This window comes from Xyrauchen texanus, chromosome 34 (genome assembly GCF_025860055.1).
Source record: "Xyrauchen texanus isolate HMW12.3.18 chromosome 34, RBS_HiC_50CHRs, whole genome shotgun sequence".
NCBI lineage: Eukaryota > Metazoa > Chordata > Actinopteri > Cypriniformes > Catostomidae > Xyrauchen > Xyrauchen texanus.
The window spans coordinates 36,307,714-36,325,156 of NC_068309.1; the positions used below are offsets into that span (position 1 = coordinate 36,307,714).

At 42.4% G+C, this 17,443-nt stretch overlaps 1 protein-coding gene across 1 annotated transcript in view; it reads left to right on the plus strand.

Annotated features, from left to right (window-relative positions):
• Positions 1 to 2,645, plus strand: part of gabra6b (gamma-aminobutyric acid type A receptor subunit alpha6b) — a 60,855-nt gene extending 58,210 nt beyond the window's left edge. The window contains exon 10 of the mRNA XM_052103849.1: positions 2,520 to 2,645. Within this exon, the coding sequence (XP_051959809.1) occupies positions 2,520 to 2,529 (10 nt within the window). The 3' untranslated portion in view covers positions 2,530 to 2,645. The remainder of the gene's footprint in view (positions 1 to 2,519) is intronic.
• Positions 2,646 to 17,443: the final 14,798 nt, after the last annotated feature.

The following is a 17,443-nucleotide window of genomic DNA, read 5'->3' on the forward strand; positions in this document are numbered from 1 at the left end:
CTACAGCGGACATGAAGAATGCATCCAAAACCTGTCAACTCATATAAGCAGATCTATAGGTGAGTTTTATTCCCAGTATAAATGAGAAACCTTCTCAGGGATGAAAAAGTATAGACTGTTGTTGCTTTGACGACGATTTCCTGACAGTGTTATGCAAAATCAATGTTGTGAGCAGAATAAAAGTTGACATTCCGATAGATTTGATAATATCATCAACACGGCCATTTTCAAGGCATGTCAAGCATGACTTTGAAAGGTAAATTGGATGAAAAGACGTTGAAAACCAGGTTGTAAACTGTTCAAACCTCATCAGTGTTAAAGGAATGGTCATTACATCATTCCAAACCCATAGGACTTACTTGATTCTGTAGAACACATAAGTAGATGTTTTGCATATTATTAGGGACTCGTAGAGTCCATCACCGTTAGCTTTCCATTTAAAAAAAGATGCAAAGAAAGTGAATGGTGACTGACGCTAACATTCAGCCAAACATTTCCTTTTTTGTTTCATGGAACACAATATTATTGGTATTGGAAAGACATTAGGTTGTGTACATGATAACAATATATTCATTTTTGGATGAACTATCCCTTTAAACTTTCTTTGCGTGCCATGTGTGATGATTATATGAGTCTGTGATGTGTGAGCCATGTTTGTTAGCCATTAGCTTCATATATATATGCAACATAAATGTGAAAAAAAAAATGTAGTGACTCAAAGATTCTACTCTGAGCTATTTACGTCCTCAGACTCAGAAGTTATTTGTTTCCATGGCAACACTTATAACGGAAAAATGAATCCATGTGCAGCCAAAGATGTTGTTGATCACAGTCAAATATTTAAACACATTAATTCACCTCTATGTGTTCTTGCAAAATACTAAAGAAAGTGTGAGATATGACATTTGCACTTTAATAAAAAATAATATAAAACAGCAATACTGTATGTGCAGTTGTATCTACTGTGAATTGTGTAATTCACCTTTAAAACTAGCAAAACCCATTTTATTTTATGGAATACAAAATTAAATGCTAGGCTTAATAAAAACAGTCTTTCGCCAGATTCACTCCATTGTTTGAGTCTTTAGTTGGGTTTCCATCCATGTATTCTTTTAAGTAAAGTTTGGGATATCGGGGATAACCTTTTCGCACGCGAGTTCCTCCTATTCTGACGGATCCCCCAGCATGAGTTCTTTAATGCGAGCTGTAATTAAAACAAATGTTTCTGTACACTTCACAGCAGATGCACTGAAGATCTATGTGGTTTTTACACGCTTAGAATGTTTTTTTATTATACATAAGATGCAAATGTGCTTGCCGGCTATATGCAGCACAATATTGTTCACATTGCAATGCAGCATGGGATTGTGAGTTCGTAATTTAAGCATAGAAGGTTCTAGAAACCTATCCCTTCCACTTTTCCAGCACTGGAAATGGTTAGAATGACTGACTGATGGACGGAATGGAAGAAGGCTTGAGTGGACTGACTGGTTTGCATATTCTCTGTTTGACATAAAAAAAACATGGGCGCACATCTGCATCAAAACAGTGCGCTCAGACGGTAATGCCTTTAAACTTAAAATAAAAATATTGTGATGTTGAAAAGAGTATTTGATCAACTGGTTCATTATGACAACCGCTTCAGTCCCTCTTTACTGATAAACAGCAACACAAATGCACATCACACCAGTTTGATCATACTCCTCCGAGCCCAGCCTAGTGTAATCACACCGGTTTGATCTTACATGCAAAAGGGTTAAAAAAGACTGGATGGAAATATCAAGATGCGAATAAAATCTCCAAAATGCACAAAATGTGCGATGAAAACACATTTATTTAATAAATTCTAATATCATTTATATAGGAATGTAGATGCACATCAAAAGGGTAAAAAATGCAAGTAATTTATTACATTTAATAAAAGAGCTACAGTTGCTTCAACTTCCATGTCCATTTCTGTTTTGCACAAATTTCCCCAGAATTTTCTTTTCGTTTTCTTAAACACATGGGATAGAAATGCTTCTTTATTCACAAACTGTTTTTGCGATATTCCACATTTTTTTCATAAATTAAATCCGTAACTTGGAGGGACACATCTAACGACTAATGTTGCTGTGTCAGGCTGGTCTGGATGCGCAATCCAACAGAGCAATATTTTGAAAGTGCCACAGAGCCACAGTGTTACACTTTCCATGGGAATTTACCTACAAATGGTTTACTTACAGTTGTCTTTGCATATTACACTGGGAGTGAAGGGGGAAATTGTAACACAAAAAAAATTTAATAAAATGCATCACCTTTAATTATTGAAGCCCCTGTCAATTTTATTTTTACTTGTCACAATAGTGTAACAAATTAGAAAAGTTGGAACTTTAATTAAATTTTGAGTTTCCAAGTACAGTGAAGATGGAATGGTTTTTACAAGTCGGAAATCCCAGTTTGAGGTGTAAGCACATTAAACCTGCTGTATAAGGTCTGTGTTGTTATATTTGCTGATTTACTTTTTCTCATTTTTTTAGGGAGGTGTGAGCCCTGTTAGAGAATAACTTCTCCAAGGAGAGAGGCCACTCTGAGGACTAAAGACATCTAATAAATGGATGGATGTGTGGGTGGGTGGATGGATGGATGGATGAATGTATGGAAGGGCGGGTGGGTGGATGGATGGATGGCTGGTGTCATGGATGGGGATGGATGGATAGAAGGATCAACAGGTCCATGATGCTGCTGAAGATATGTGTGTGACAGTGTGAGAGGGGACACTCTTTTTAACCCTGAGACCTGAGAACAAGTGTTGACCTCTCATTTCTGTGGAATGAAGCTCTCAGACTGCAGAATGACTCTCCTTCTCCTCCCTATAGACATTCAAGATGCATTGGCACTTGTGTTTCAAGTATGACATTGACACACGAGTACACACTCAAAATCTTTCCTTCACATGTTCACCACAACACAAAAAAACCCTCTGCAGTCACTCCCACTAACACGCATGTATTGTAAAAAGCAGTGAAGACATGCCAAGATTAAATTATAGCAGCACACACGAGCATCAAAAAACCCATGCTCCATGCAACAGACACACCCAACAATATTCTATAATAACAGCTTCAGGCCCTCTTGGAATGCCTTACTAGTCCGTAAAAGCGTATAAAGGAATATTGTGCCATTACACAAGGAGAACAGCCTCTAGGTGATTGTTGGTTGCAGAAAGTGGACTCTAATGTAGAAATTCATCTGATGGTTGGATCCAGGGAGGCATAATATACCTGGAGAGAGCTATCTGTTGGCATTTCAATTCTTCTCATTTCTCAGCACATGCCCCCTGGAGGCTCATGGGCACTCAGTTCTGGAAACACTTTTTTGAGCCAATCACCTGAGCCATAAATGTAATTTAATGTGACTGATTACTCTGTATTAAAACTTTGTAGCACTTAACATTAGTGCTCCCTTTGTAGAGAGTTTGTGAAGGGGTTAATTAATGACTAATATGTAATTTATAAATGCTTTATAAATCATTTATATGCAGTTATAACAGCACAAAAAAGTGTCTTACATGCAATGATTGCCAAATAGTAAGCCATTTAACTTGCATTTTATAAATGCTTAATAAATACTTAAATAACTAATAAATCATGAATCAGGGCAGTGTATGTTTTTATGTCACAATGCAGTAAAAAGACTATTATAGTAGATTAAAAGGAGGAATTGTCATTTTGCTATAGTCTGCTTTGTGTTTATATTCATTACTGCAATGTCTTGACTCACTTGCTTGTCACTTTCCTTGTCATGTTGATGTCAAAAGAATGGTGCTACTTCAAGTCTTCTGCAAAAACACTTGTTAAATATTTATGCTCATTCACAGCATACATTATATAAATATATACAACAGTTAGTTCTGGTCTTCGAATCTGATTGGACGAGAGACGTTCCATGAGCACTGATGGTCTGACACCCTCAGCACTCAGACACTTCACTGCGTGTGAATCACTCCGCTTGTGTTTGTGCCGTTCTAAACTAAAGTGAAAGAGTAGTGCATATGTGTTAAAAGCTACTGTTTGTCTTTTTTTGACATTACATATGTTAGCCAGCAGGTAGTGGCAAAAGATAATTTTTGTGTGTAATATGAGCAGTTGGTGACGTAAAGTGAATACGTCAGTCATTGTTTACATACAACAGCGCGCCATGATCACTCGCATTACTACTACACAACTACAGCTAGAAAATAGCTTTAAACGGCTTTAAACGAACAACTTCAGCATTACGGCTCATCACAGCTGAGAGACGCAACAGACTGATTAACTACACAACTCATTACTTACCTCTTACTGGAGTTTCCACATTGGAGAAAACGTACTGCTCAAAATGGCAAAGGACATTGTGGTTTCTATAGTGAAAGACTCTTTCACCGGCTACCGCAAAATAGGGAGACTTACCCCCGCTTGGAAGGCGATTTTTCCACTGAGAAAGCTGACCTTCAGAAAGCTGACAGCATCTCTGCTTGTGTTTGGCAACAGATCACACTCTCAATCGTGCTATATGGCCCTAAATGTGCTGATATAGGGCCATATTGCACTCTTGCTCATGTGATATTGCTTAAATATATATGATGACCATTAAACCACACTGAACTTTATTTACAGATGTTTCTAATGTTGGAAACCCCTTACTAAATTCTTCATATGTGTCCACTTTACATTAAGGTACATGCTCATAGGTTGCTAATGTTTGAAAAGTGTCATTAATCATTTATAACATGTAAGGCAAAATGGCTTACAATTTGAATGGTAATGCATGAAATTCACCATTTTTATGCATGCCGTTACAACCACATAGCATTGATTGGTATTGAATTTGTATATGATGTATTGGTCATTAATGAACCCCTTTATAAATCCTTAACTAAGGGAACATATATGTTAAGTATTACCTAAAGGTCCTTGAAGCAGACAGGAAACATTTCACACTGATAAGATTACTGGTTAAAACTACTATAATACTATTGTTATTATTATTTTATTTTTATTATTTTTACTTAATATGTTGCTTGCAAAAAATTTACTTGCACAGCTAGTTTCGAATGGCAGTTTATGGTGAGCGATGCCCAAGATTTTCCGTGTAATGTTGTAGTAACAGCAACTATCAGCAGAAGCTTACTGTCGAAGTTAATCTTTTAGTTGTGAAGCCACTCATATTCGTATGAACTGGTGCATTATCAATCTAGAACATGGGGATATCATGACTGAACATTGCCTGTATCATAGGTTGCACCTGGTTGGGTAAATGGTCTTGTTTCCATGGTCCTTAAATTACTATGCCAACTTGGTCTAATAGAATCTCACTTCTATACATTCTTACCAAATAATTTTTACGTGGTTCGTTTTACGTATCGTGGAAGTTTCCCAGTGAAATGAACACTAGAAGCACTACAATAACAATTACTTTTATTCCCTTCCACACAAAACACAAGTAAAATGGTATTGAACCTGCAATGCAAAGGACCAGCTATGAGTTCTGAAGAGCGACACATGAGAGGAAAGTGTCATTGAAGAGCCACAAAATGACGTGGTTGCTTTAGCAATTGCATTTTTCATGTCACAATTGCTTTTTATGACATCGTCGGTTAGGTTTAGGGTAGTAAGGTAGGTTTTATTGATTTACACCGATGAGCCAATACATTATGCCTAATATGCTTTTGGTCCTCTGTGTGCTGCCAAAACAGCGCTCACCTGCTGAGGCATGGACTCTACAATTTTTTTAGGTATCTGGCACCAAGACATTAGCAGCAGATCCTTGAAGTCCTGTAGATGCAAGTTAGAACCACCGTGGATTAGAATTTTTTGTCCAGCACATCCCACAGATTTTCCATTGGATTGAGATCTGGGGAATTTGGAGGCCAGGCCAACACATTGAACTCTTCATAATGTTCCTCAAACCATTCCAGAACAATGTGTGTAGTGTTGCAGGGTGCATTATCCTGCTGAATCATCATGGAATACCATTGCCTTGAAGGGGTGTACCTGGTCTGCAACGATGTTAAGGTAGGTAGCACATGTCAAATTGACATCCACATGAATGTCTGGAACCAGGGTTTCCCAGCAGAACATTGCCAAGAGCATCACAAACTCCCTCCACCAGCTTGTCGTCTTCCCACAGTGCATCCTGATGCCATCACTTCTCCAGGTAAATGGCACAAATGGCGTCCAAGTGATTTAAAAGCAAACAGGACTCATCGGACCAGGAAAACTTCTTCCACTGCTCCAAGGTCCAATTCTGATGCTCACGTGCCCATTGTAGGTGCTTTCGTCATTGAACGGCATTCTAACCAGTCTGCGTCTACGCAGCCCTATACATAGAAGGGTGCGATACACTGTGTGTTGTGACACATTCCCCGTAACTATCATTAAAATGTGCTGTGACTTGTGCCACAGTAGACATACTGTCGGTTCAGACCAGACGGGATAGCCTTCATTGCCCTCATGCATTGATGGGCCTTGGGCGCCCATCACCCTGTTGCCGGTGTGTGGTTTGTCCCTCCTCGGACCACTGCCAGTAAGTACTCACCACTACTGACCAGGAGCATCCCACAAGCCTTGCCGTTTCAGAGATGCTTTGACCAAGACTTCTGTCCATACAAATTTTGCCCTTGTCAAAGTCACTCAGGTCTTTACTCCTGCCCATTTCTCCTGCATTCAACACGTTTACTATGAGAACTGATTGTACTCCTGCCCATTTCTCCTGCATTCAACACACTGACTACAAGAACTGATTGTTTGCTTACGACGTAATCTGCCCAGACCTTGACGTGTGGCCATGTTAGGAGATGATCAACGTTATTTGTTTCACCTGGGAGTGGTTAGGCTTTGGCTCATCAGTGTAAAACTCGATAGAGCATTAACTTTAAAAACCTCATGTGTTTGGGAGAGAATTTAACACACTCTTAACCCCACACAGTGGACATTTCACCTTGGAAATGCAGCGATATGTGCAATGAACGAAGTAATGTCATATTGCTAAATTGTTGCCACAGTCACTTAAATTTCATGAGATCAGAGTGGACGATGCAGGTGACCATTGGACATAATGGTAGGCCAGATCATTAAAGATCCTCCAGTTTGCTGACTACAGCCACGGTTCTTATGATAGTCATTATCTCACAATGCTAACCCTAACACTTTTCCTGTCCTTGTTACTGGTTCTTGGCTAGAATAAGATGTGTTATGGATCAAACTTTATGCCATTAGTCATAGGTCTGGCTATATGTGACTAGGTACTGACAATTTAGCCTCTCTCAAACTCATTAGAGGTGCGTCCGTTACTACACAGACTGCTAATTTGCCTACTGCGACTCACCTTTTGTTAATATGTTTTGTTTTAATGAGTTAAGCTGCTTCTTTCATGTGGTATTTCCATTATTATTCCTGTCTGAAGATAGCGCACAGTCTTTGCCTTAGGTGGACTCTACAAACTTGTGTGTAGAGTCCACCTGAGGCAAAGAATGCACACTATCTTCAGACAGTCGCTGATTCCTTGAATCATTTTCACTCTCTTTTCGGTTCATTGACTTGATGGGGGTCTTTTAGCAGGGAACTTGCTGCAGTATTGGACGAAGGCAGCCCTCCTGGGGACAGCCATGAGTATGTATGTCTGAAATGTCTTGTCTTATTCACACATTTCTAAAAAAAACATTCAGACACGCTCTCACTTCCACATATGCCCTTTGCGATTGTCCATGAGTACATGCGTTTGTCTTAAATTCAGTGCTACTGCGATATTGCCATTGATTAAACTTTCCTGTTATACAAGGTGGTATTGTAGATAAGGATAGTTTATTGGTTGGCCTTCATCAAAGAATATTATAAGATTTAAGGATTTATTTAAATTCATCACCATCCAAGCTTGCGCTTTGGCAGAGAAGAGCATCTGTGAACGGTTTCCTGGCAACTGTGCACCTGCTCTAAATTGAGCTCATTTATTTATGTTGTTTTTCGAATGTTTATCTCATTCAGATTTGTATTTATTTATATTTTATTAATGGGCTTAAAAAGATGCTCAAACCTCATCTTATTATGTATTATACTGACTGATCTTTCAGCATTTTAATTTCCTAGCACATTAGCACTTAATAATTAACTTCTTAATTAGTTTGATTCAGTTAGATTCAACTTATCAAATCAATTCACAAACGTTTATGCAATTTCCAATTAAGATGAGGTTGTAAATGCTCATTTAAACAGACTCAAGGCCAAATACCTGTTGAATGTTCAATGCAATGCTGTATGTACATATGTAATTAGGGGTTATTTATTTATTCTACATGAGCATACTGGTTGATTCATTCTTTTGCAGTTTCCTTTTAAATGGATGTCCTGGCCTCTCATGCACACAGATCGACAGCTTCTTGACAGCAACTTCTGACCTGTCTAGCTTTGACATTTCTTACTATGAAAAGAGCACAAATCACACAGTGTGTGTGTGTGTGTGTGTGTGTGTGTGTGTGTGTGTGTGTGTGTATGAGAGAGAAAGTGAAAAGAATCGCTCTTAGCACAATATGTGCAGGGGAAAAAGCCTGTCATGGTATATTCAGTGTAAAAAAAAAACATGTTGAAAGCACAATAGTATATACTCTTATTTATCCATGTGATATCTTAGAAAATTACAGGGTGCATTAGGCTTGGCCATTTTTATTTATTTATAAATGTTTTGTCCATTTTGGCTTTCTTTGAGATTTATTTGACCCTAAACATGTTTATTTTGTTATTTAATATGTTTTTCACCTCTTCTGGGTTTGATTGTACAGTTTTGTCTATGTTACAAGGCTTTTTATTCTATGGTAAGGTCTGGTTATATAGCATGTATATTGTTCTATTGTATATCAGTACATGTTACTGCAATGTGTAAAGATTTTGTTCTCATTAAATTCTAAAAATTGATAAGAAATCAACACTGTAGTTTTTTGTTCTAGTGTATTCCATTGCATTTAACAAGCAATTAAAGATTATTTTGAATAAATTCAACTGACAATGAATAAATAAATTACATAAAAATACTTCATCTTAAAGCACAGTGTGGACTTTTGAAATAATGCTGCAATTTGTGATTGTGTCATTATATTTGAGGCCATTTAATTAGGATGAAATTTGTGATATTAATTGCTGACATAATAATATTCTCTGGCCTGGAAAGTCATTTGAATACTGAGACTGAATTGACTGCATCTGACACTTTGCGTTTGACAGAAATGATCCCCCATTGGGAGCACAATTGAGATTTCAGCTTCACTAGAATTCTCAAAGCCAACATTCTCAGCAAAAAACAGTTTTAGTCAAATATTTGACCAAATCTGAGTTACAGTGTTCCTGATATAATAATAATGTATTCAGCAGAGATGTGCATAGGGGAGTGGCCACAAGAGCTGAAGTGTCCCTCTGGGTGAAAATAACACATTTTACTTCTATTTATTTATCAATCAAAGGGACATTGTTACGAATGCAGACAGCGAAGGCAGACGAGGAGAGCGGATCTAAGTGCAAGCTTTACTTTATTGAAACACAAAAACACAAAGGAAAACCCTCAATGGGGAAATAAACATAACACAGAAAATACAGGCAGGGAACACACAGCGGGCTAACAACATTCAACGAAAGACAAGGACTGAACCAAAAACCAGGATATAAATACACAAGGACAGGATGATTACAAATGATAAACAGGTGTGAACAATGACACAAAATGGCAGTGATGATGACAGGTGGATACTGGGAAGTGTAGTTCTTTAAACAATAGACTAGTGAGACAGTGGAGCTAAACAAGGGACAAAAGTGAACCTATGGAAAACAAAAGGGACAAAAATGGAAACCCAAGGGGCAACGGTAAAACAAGACAAGGTAACCCTAACATAGCCCCCCCTCAAGGATCAGATTCCAGACGATCAAAAATTGACAAAACAAAAAAAACAGGAAGAACAAATGTCCATAGACTGGGGGGGGGAGCTTGTGGTGGGCAGACAGACCAAGGGGAGCAACGAAGGGCAAACAGGCAGTCCAGGGGGCAACGAGGGGCAGACAGACAGTCCAGGGGGCAACAAGGGCAGACAAGAGGTCCAGGGGGGCACAGAGGGCAGGCAGGAAGTCCAAGGGGGCACAGAGGGCAAGGACAGGTTCAGGTGGTCTGGGAGCTGGCCACAGGGCAAGGGTAGGTTCAGGAGGCCTGGGAGCTGACCACAGGACAAGGACAGGTTCAGGTGGTCTGGGGGCTGGCCACAGGGCAAGGATAGGTCTGGGGGACCAGGGAGAAGACCACTGGACAGGGGCAGGTTCAGGAGGCCTGGAAGGAGGCCACAGGACAGGGACTGGGTCAGGGGGCCCGGGAGGAGGCCACAGGACAGGGGCCGGGTCAGGAGGCCCGGGAGGAGGCCACAGGACGGGAACTGGGTCAGGGGGCCTGGGAGGAGGCCACAGGACAGGGGCCAGGTCAGGAGGCCTGGGAGGAGGCCACAGGACGGGAACTGGGTCAGGGGGCCTGGGAGGAGGCCACAGGTCAGGAACATTGTCAGGGGCCCTGGGAGGAGGCCACAGGACAGGGGCCGGGTCAGGGGCCCTGGGAGGAGGCCACAGGACAGGGGCCGGGTCAGGAGGCCTGGGAGGAGGCCACAGGACGGGAACTGGGTCAGGGGGCCTGGGAGGAGGCCACAGGTCAGGAACAGGGTTAGGGGCCCTGGGAGGAGGCCACAGGACAGGGGCCGGGTCAGGAGGCCTGGGAGGAGGCCACAGGACAGGGGCCGGGTCAGGAGGCCTGGAAGGCTCTGAGGACGGAGCCGAGGAAGGCTCAGGAGGCGGAGCCGTAGGAGGCTCGGGAGGCGGAGCCGTGGGAGGCTCGGGAGGCGGAGCCGTGGGAGGCTCGGGAGGCGGAGCCGTGGGAGACTCGGGAGGCGGAGCCGTGGGAGACTCGGGAGGCAGAGCCATGGGACGTTCTGGAGGCTCAGGAGGTGGAGCCGTGGGAGGCTCAGGAGGCCTTGGGGGCAGAGCCGTAGGAGGCTCTGGAGGCGGAGCCGTAGGAGGATCGGGAGGCTCTGGGGGCGGAGCCATAGGAGGCTATGGAGGCAGAGCCGTAGGAGGCTCTGGAGGCAGAGCCGTAGAAGGCTCGGGAGGCGGAGCCGTAGAAGGCTCGGGAGGTTCTGGAGGCAGAGCTGAGGGAGGCTCAGGAGGCAGAGCCGTAGGACGCTCTAGAGGTGGAGTCCTAGAAGGCTCGGGAGTCTCTGGGAGCAGAGCCGTAGGAGGCTCGGGAGGCGGAGCCGTAGGAGGCTCAGGGAGAAGGGCCATGGAAGACTCGAGAGGCTCTGGAGGCGGAGCCCTGGAAGGCTCGAGAGGCTTGAGAGGCGGAGCCCTGGAAGGCTCGAGAGGCTTGAGGGGTGGAGCCCTAGGAGACTAGATTGACTTGAGGGGCGGAGCTCTGGGAGGCTCGAGAGGCGGAGCCCTGGGAGGCTCGAGAGGCGGAGCCCTGGGAGGCTCGGGAAGCTCGAGAGGCGGAGCCCTGGAAGGCTCGGGAAGCTCGAGAGGCGGAGCCCTGGAAGGCTCGAGAGGCTTGAGAGGCGGAGCCCTGGAAGGCTCGAGAGGCTTGAGAGGCAGAGCCCTGGAAAACTTGAAAGGTGGAGCTCTGAAAAGCTCGGAAGGCAGAGCTCTGGAAAGCTAGGGAGGCTCGGAAGGCGGAGCTCTACGAAGCTCGGAAGGCGGAGCTCTGGAAAGCTCGGAAGGCTCGGAAGGCGGAGCTCTAGGAAGCTCGGGAGGCGGAGCTCTGGAAAGCTCGGGAGGCGGAGCTCTGGTAAGCTCGGAGGCGGAGCTCTGGAAAGCTCGGGAAGCTCGGGAGGCAGAGCTGGCTCTTGGACGGTCATGGCTACTGGCACTGGGACGGACAAGACCACAGGCGCTGGCTCAGGGACGATCGAGGCTACAGGCGCTGGCTCAGGAGCGGTCGAGGCTACAGGCGCTGGCTCACTGATGTCGGAGGCTACAGGCGCTGGCTCCCTGACGTCGGAGGCTACAGGCGCTGGCTCACTGACGTCTGAGACGACAGGCGCTGGCTCACTGACGTCGGAGGCTACAGGCGCTGGCTCCCTGACGTCGGAGGCTACAGGCGCTGGCTCCCTGACGTCGGAGGCTACAGGCGCTGGCTCCCTGACGTCGGAGGCTACAGGCGCTGGCTCTGACGCCGGGCTGGCGGCTCGCTGACGCCTGAGACGACAGGCGCTGGCTCGCTGACGTCGGAGGCTACAGGCGCTGGCTCGCTGACGTCTGAGACGACAGGCGCTGGCTCGCTGACGTCGGAGGCTACAGGCGCTGGCTCGCTGACGTCGGAGGCTACAGGCGCTGGCTCGCTGACGTCGGAGGCTACAGGCTCTGGCTCGCTGGCCGTGGCAGGCGTGGGCTCTGGCTCGCTGGCCGTGGCAGGCGTGGGCTCTGGCTCGCTGGCCGTGGCAGGCGTGGGCTCTGGCTCGCTGGCCGTGGCAGGCGTGGGCTCTGGCTCGCTGGCCGTGGCAGGCGTGGGCTCTGGCTCGCTGGCCGTGGCAGGCGTGGGCTCTGGCTCGCTGGCCGTGGCAGGCGTGGGCTCTGGCTCGCTGGCTGTGGCAGGCGGAGACTGGGGAGCAGAAGCCTTTCCTCTTCTCCTCCTCCGCCGGGCGGACGAAGCCGGCAACGCTGGCTCGTTGGCCGTGGCAGGCACGGAAAGCCCAGAGGCGGAAACCGGGATCGAGAGAGGTGGTTCCCCGGCAGCGAGTTCTCCCAAAACTCACATATTCCCTCCACGTGAGGTCTCCGGAGTTCGGCAATTTCCTCAGCCGTTATGTTGGTAGCCCGAGCTGGTAGATGGTCTTTAGGGATGTGTCGTCGAAGCCGGTGTGGAGGGCAACAGCGGAAAAGAATTGGGAGAACTCGCGGATGGTCAACTCCGCCTGGGTCAGTTCCATGAGGTAAGCTGCTAGATCCATTTGTGGTCTTTCGCTCTGTTACTGAATGCAGACAGCTTAATGCAGACGAGGAGAGCGGATCTAAGTGCAAGCTTTACTTTATTGAAACACAAAAACACAAAGGAAAACCCTCAATGGGGAAATAAACATAACACAGAAAATACAGGCAGGAACACACACCGGCCAACAACATTCAACGAAAGACAAGGACTGAACCAAAAACCAGGATATAAATACACAAGGACAGGATGATTACAAATGATAAACAGGTGTGAACAATGACACAAAATGGCAGTGATGATGACAGGTGGATACTGGGAAGTGTAGTTCTTTAAACAATAGACTAGTGAGACAGTGGAGCTAAACAAGGGACAAAAGTGAACCAATGGAAAACAAAAGGGACAAAAATGGAAACCAAAGGGGCAATGGTAAAACAAGACAAGGTAACACTAACAGACATACACATCAGAAATGTATCATATTTGATTGTTCTGTGGTGTTTTAGTCTATGTAAAATGTCACAGTTTATAGAAACAAAGAAAAAACGTTAACCTTAATCAATTTAAAAACCACAAATAATATTTAATATCACTGAATCAACCTGAAAGAAATTAAATTAATTGTTTAAATGGTTAGATCAGGTAGTAATAGCTCTACTTTTCTTAAATCACCACTTTTACAGTGTATATAATGTGTAAAGATTTATGCAATCAGATTCATAAAAGGGATGAAATATCAGAATATAATACACTTTTATCCTCCTGAGATCTGAGCATGACTGCTGTGTGAGTTTTCCATTTCCCTTTTTGATGTGTAACTAATAGCCCCTAGTAAACAGGCAAAACATAATAAAAGTTTCATTAAGTAAAAAAATAAAATAATATTCTAGAGCAAAATAATTTATGTCCACATATGTGGACTAAGTTGTAAAATTTTAAATAATACCAAGATATAGAAAGATTGTTTTATGCAAATATTTTACTGTGTTTCCAGGAGTGTTGATTATTCATGTTTTTGAGATGTTACAGACATTACATCTGATTTTCTGTAAAGCTGCTTTGGAATAATTTGTATTAGAAAAAGCACAAATAAATAAATATATATAAATATAATCGATTTGGCTTGATTTGACTTTTATGTTCAAAAGTTTTTTTTTTCTACTTTGGCAACAATATCTCAATGTTCTCTCTTTGCACTGTCAAATAAACAAGTAATATCCAGTGCTAAAGCATTTTACCAGTCAGAAATTAGCATAATTAATTCTATAACAAGTAATGGCCAACATTATCCAATCACCGCCAGCCATGTTATAATTAAATTCTACATTACATATTCTGAATCTATGTACTGTTGAGTGATCCAAACATCATCTGCAGCCTGAAACTCAACTTTTGATAGGACGTTTGGATTGAATTCTCTCAGCTTCAAGATATAGGATGCTCCCATGCTCCCTATTTAGTGAATGAAATAACCTCCAGTGTGCTGTCTGCACTGATCTCAGAACAGTAACTCCTAACTCAATATAAAGCCTCTGGGATTTCTAATGAAAAACTAGCACTATTGTCCACAATAGCGGCCATTGTGTTTAACACAGTGCCATTTTGCAATAAATCACTGAAATAAAAAGAAATGGCATATCGGATGAAACAAGAGACATTTTGACTCAAACAGGTTACATGTAAAAACATACTTAGGTTTCTTACCAGATGTAGTGTTGTTGCCGTTTCTCCCAAAGACAAATTCCGCTGTGATCGGCACCATGTTGTTTTGTCACGTGACTGTGTCTATGAAGTTTATCCCTTTACTGACAGCCTAGAGTCTTCTGTACTAAGATACTGAGAATTATGCGTTGCGTATTGTGAAGCCAAAACACAATTTTGACATTTTTGCCTGTGCAAATGACACTGGTCGCACAAGGTTATAATAAAAGTTCAAATGTTACATCTGTGAGATGTTATTTACATAGTAACTCTTTGAATATTACTGGAACTAAAACTAAAAGGTCCCACTAACTTTTGTCTCAGCCTCAGATATCCTTGAAGATCAGAAATTGTGTGCTGTTAACACACACATAAAAACACTATATTGACCCTTTCGGCTTTCCGTAGTTTAAAGCACATTGTGTTGACAGTTATATATTGATCCGTGGTGTGCATGGTTTAGAAGATAGAAGGCTGCAAACCGGCTAAAATGGGCACTTATAAGGAAAAATATTAGTTGCTACATTTGCCAAAGTTCATGGCATTGTGTCTTAATAAAAGTGTTTTACAAAAATGACTAATGTCCTGACTCATTGCTTAAAGTTTGCAAATACCTTCAGCACATCTGTATATATTACTCTTTGTTTTCAGGGTTATATATATGATTATTTGGTACTTTTAATTTGGTAATACTAAAATAAAAGTAATATTTGTAATATTATATATATATTGCAATATTAAAATATATTGGTAAAATATTAAAATCTTAGTTTAGTTTCATTTTGATACCAAAGCACTGGTACGTGTTACATCACTATAAGATGATAAAAAACATTTGGGGCTTTACAGAAGACATTCATGGCTTAAGCCCCAGTAGCCCAGCCCTATCACAGTCCATGGTTCCAAGTAAGGCCGGAGACCTCTAAATTGGGGTGGAATCTCGAAAAGATGGCAAGGTTACTCAAAAATGGTGTTTGGTTACTCCAAATGGGGGTTGTACCAACTCCAAAAGGGGGGATCACTTCCACTCAAGGATAAGGTTAGGGAAAGGGTTACATTAGGGCTCCCTATATCTGTAATAGTGATTTGGAGTACACACCCTTTTCTGGAGCAATGTCTACAGCTACACCCTTCTCTAAATTCAGATTAGATTAACCAAATTTAAAGCTGCTTTAAAATGACGATAAATGTGACTCCACATTCTGTATAATTTTGCCAAGTTGCTATATTTCTTGCTAACCACATACAGCCTATGAAAATTACTTTAATTTGAAATTATTATCAGAATCCATCCAATCCCTTTTGACCTCCAGACTCCTAAATGCTTGTGGTTGCCCTTTCCAGTCAAAAAGCGTAGAGTGCCACCTATTGGTACACAGCTTTTAACCTGCCCTGTGCACTCACTCCTCCCTTTTATATCCACCTACCCAGTGCTGAGTAAGATGCATGGATGCACACAGGCTAGCTTTTGTCCCATGTACAGTGTGTGCTGGTTTTGGGCAGGAAAGCCCAAAATGGGCTGAAAACGAGGAGGCATCAATGGATGATTCAGATTATACTACAGCATACAGTAGTTTAACACTTCTATAGAGTTGATTAGTTTTCTATAACTGCATAATTCTGAAGTAGATATAGGTTTGTTGACTACATTACCATTAAATGTCATTTCGCCACATTGAACGGAACTTTAAAGAGCCTACATACATGGCAAGCACAAGGTCTTTAAGCCTAGAGCCCAATATAGCAAAAGAAAAAGAACAACAACAAAAAATCTTTTTCCATTTTCTTTTTTCCAAAATTACTTTTCATATCCATGGTCAACATGACAGGTCATCACACACACACAAAACCTTGAAACTCAAATAACTGCTTAGAAACAGCCCAAACCATTGTTACTAGTTTGAAAGCATCAATTAAAAAGTAATGATGGCTTTGGTGACATGTTTGAAATAGTTACAGCTTGGGTTGCATTTTTTAACTAGTAAATAAAACTTGGGTAAGGCTGATGAAATAGTAGCAATGGCTCAGGTAACACATTCACAAAAGTAATGCAGCTTGAGTGGTGTTTTTGAACAAGTAACGATCACTTGGGAGATACTTTTGAACTTGTAACTATGGCCCAGGTGACGCTTTTGAAAAAGTAATGCAGCTTAAGTGCCATTTTTGAAATAGTAACGATAACTTGGATTATACTTCCTAACTTGTAACTATGGCCCGGGTGACACTTTTGAAAAAGTAATGGAGCTTGAGTGGCATTCTTGAACTAGTAATGGTCACTTAGGTGATGCGAATTTACTAGTAACTATGGCTTGGATGATGCATTTTAAATAGTAATGCAGATTTAGTTGCATTCTTGAACTAGTAACGATCACTTGGCTGATACTTTCAAACTAGTAACTATGGCCTGGGTGAAACTTTTGAAATAGTAACCCAGCTTAAGTGGTGTTCTTGAACTGATAATGATCACTTGAGTGATGCTTTTGAACTAGTGACTATGGCTCGGATGACACTTTTGAACTAATAACTGTGGCTTCGATGGTGCTTTTGAAATAATAGTGCAACTTAAGTGCCCTCTTTAAACTAGTTCTGGTGGCTTTGGTTACACTTGAAATATTAATGTAGCTTGGGTGGTGTTTTTTAACTAGTAAAGAAGAGTCTGGTGACACTTTTCAACTAGCATTAGTGGTTTGGGTGACGGTTTTGAAATAGTAATGCAACTTCAGTGCCATTCTTAAACTAATAACGGTAGTGTGGCTTGGGTGGCATTCTTGATCTAGTAACAATAGCT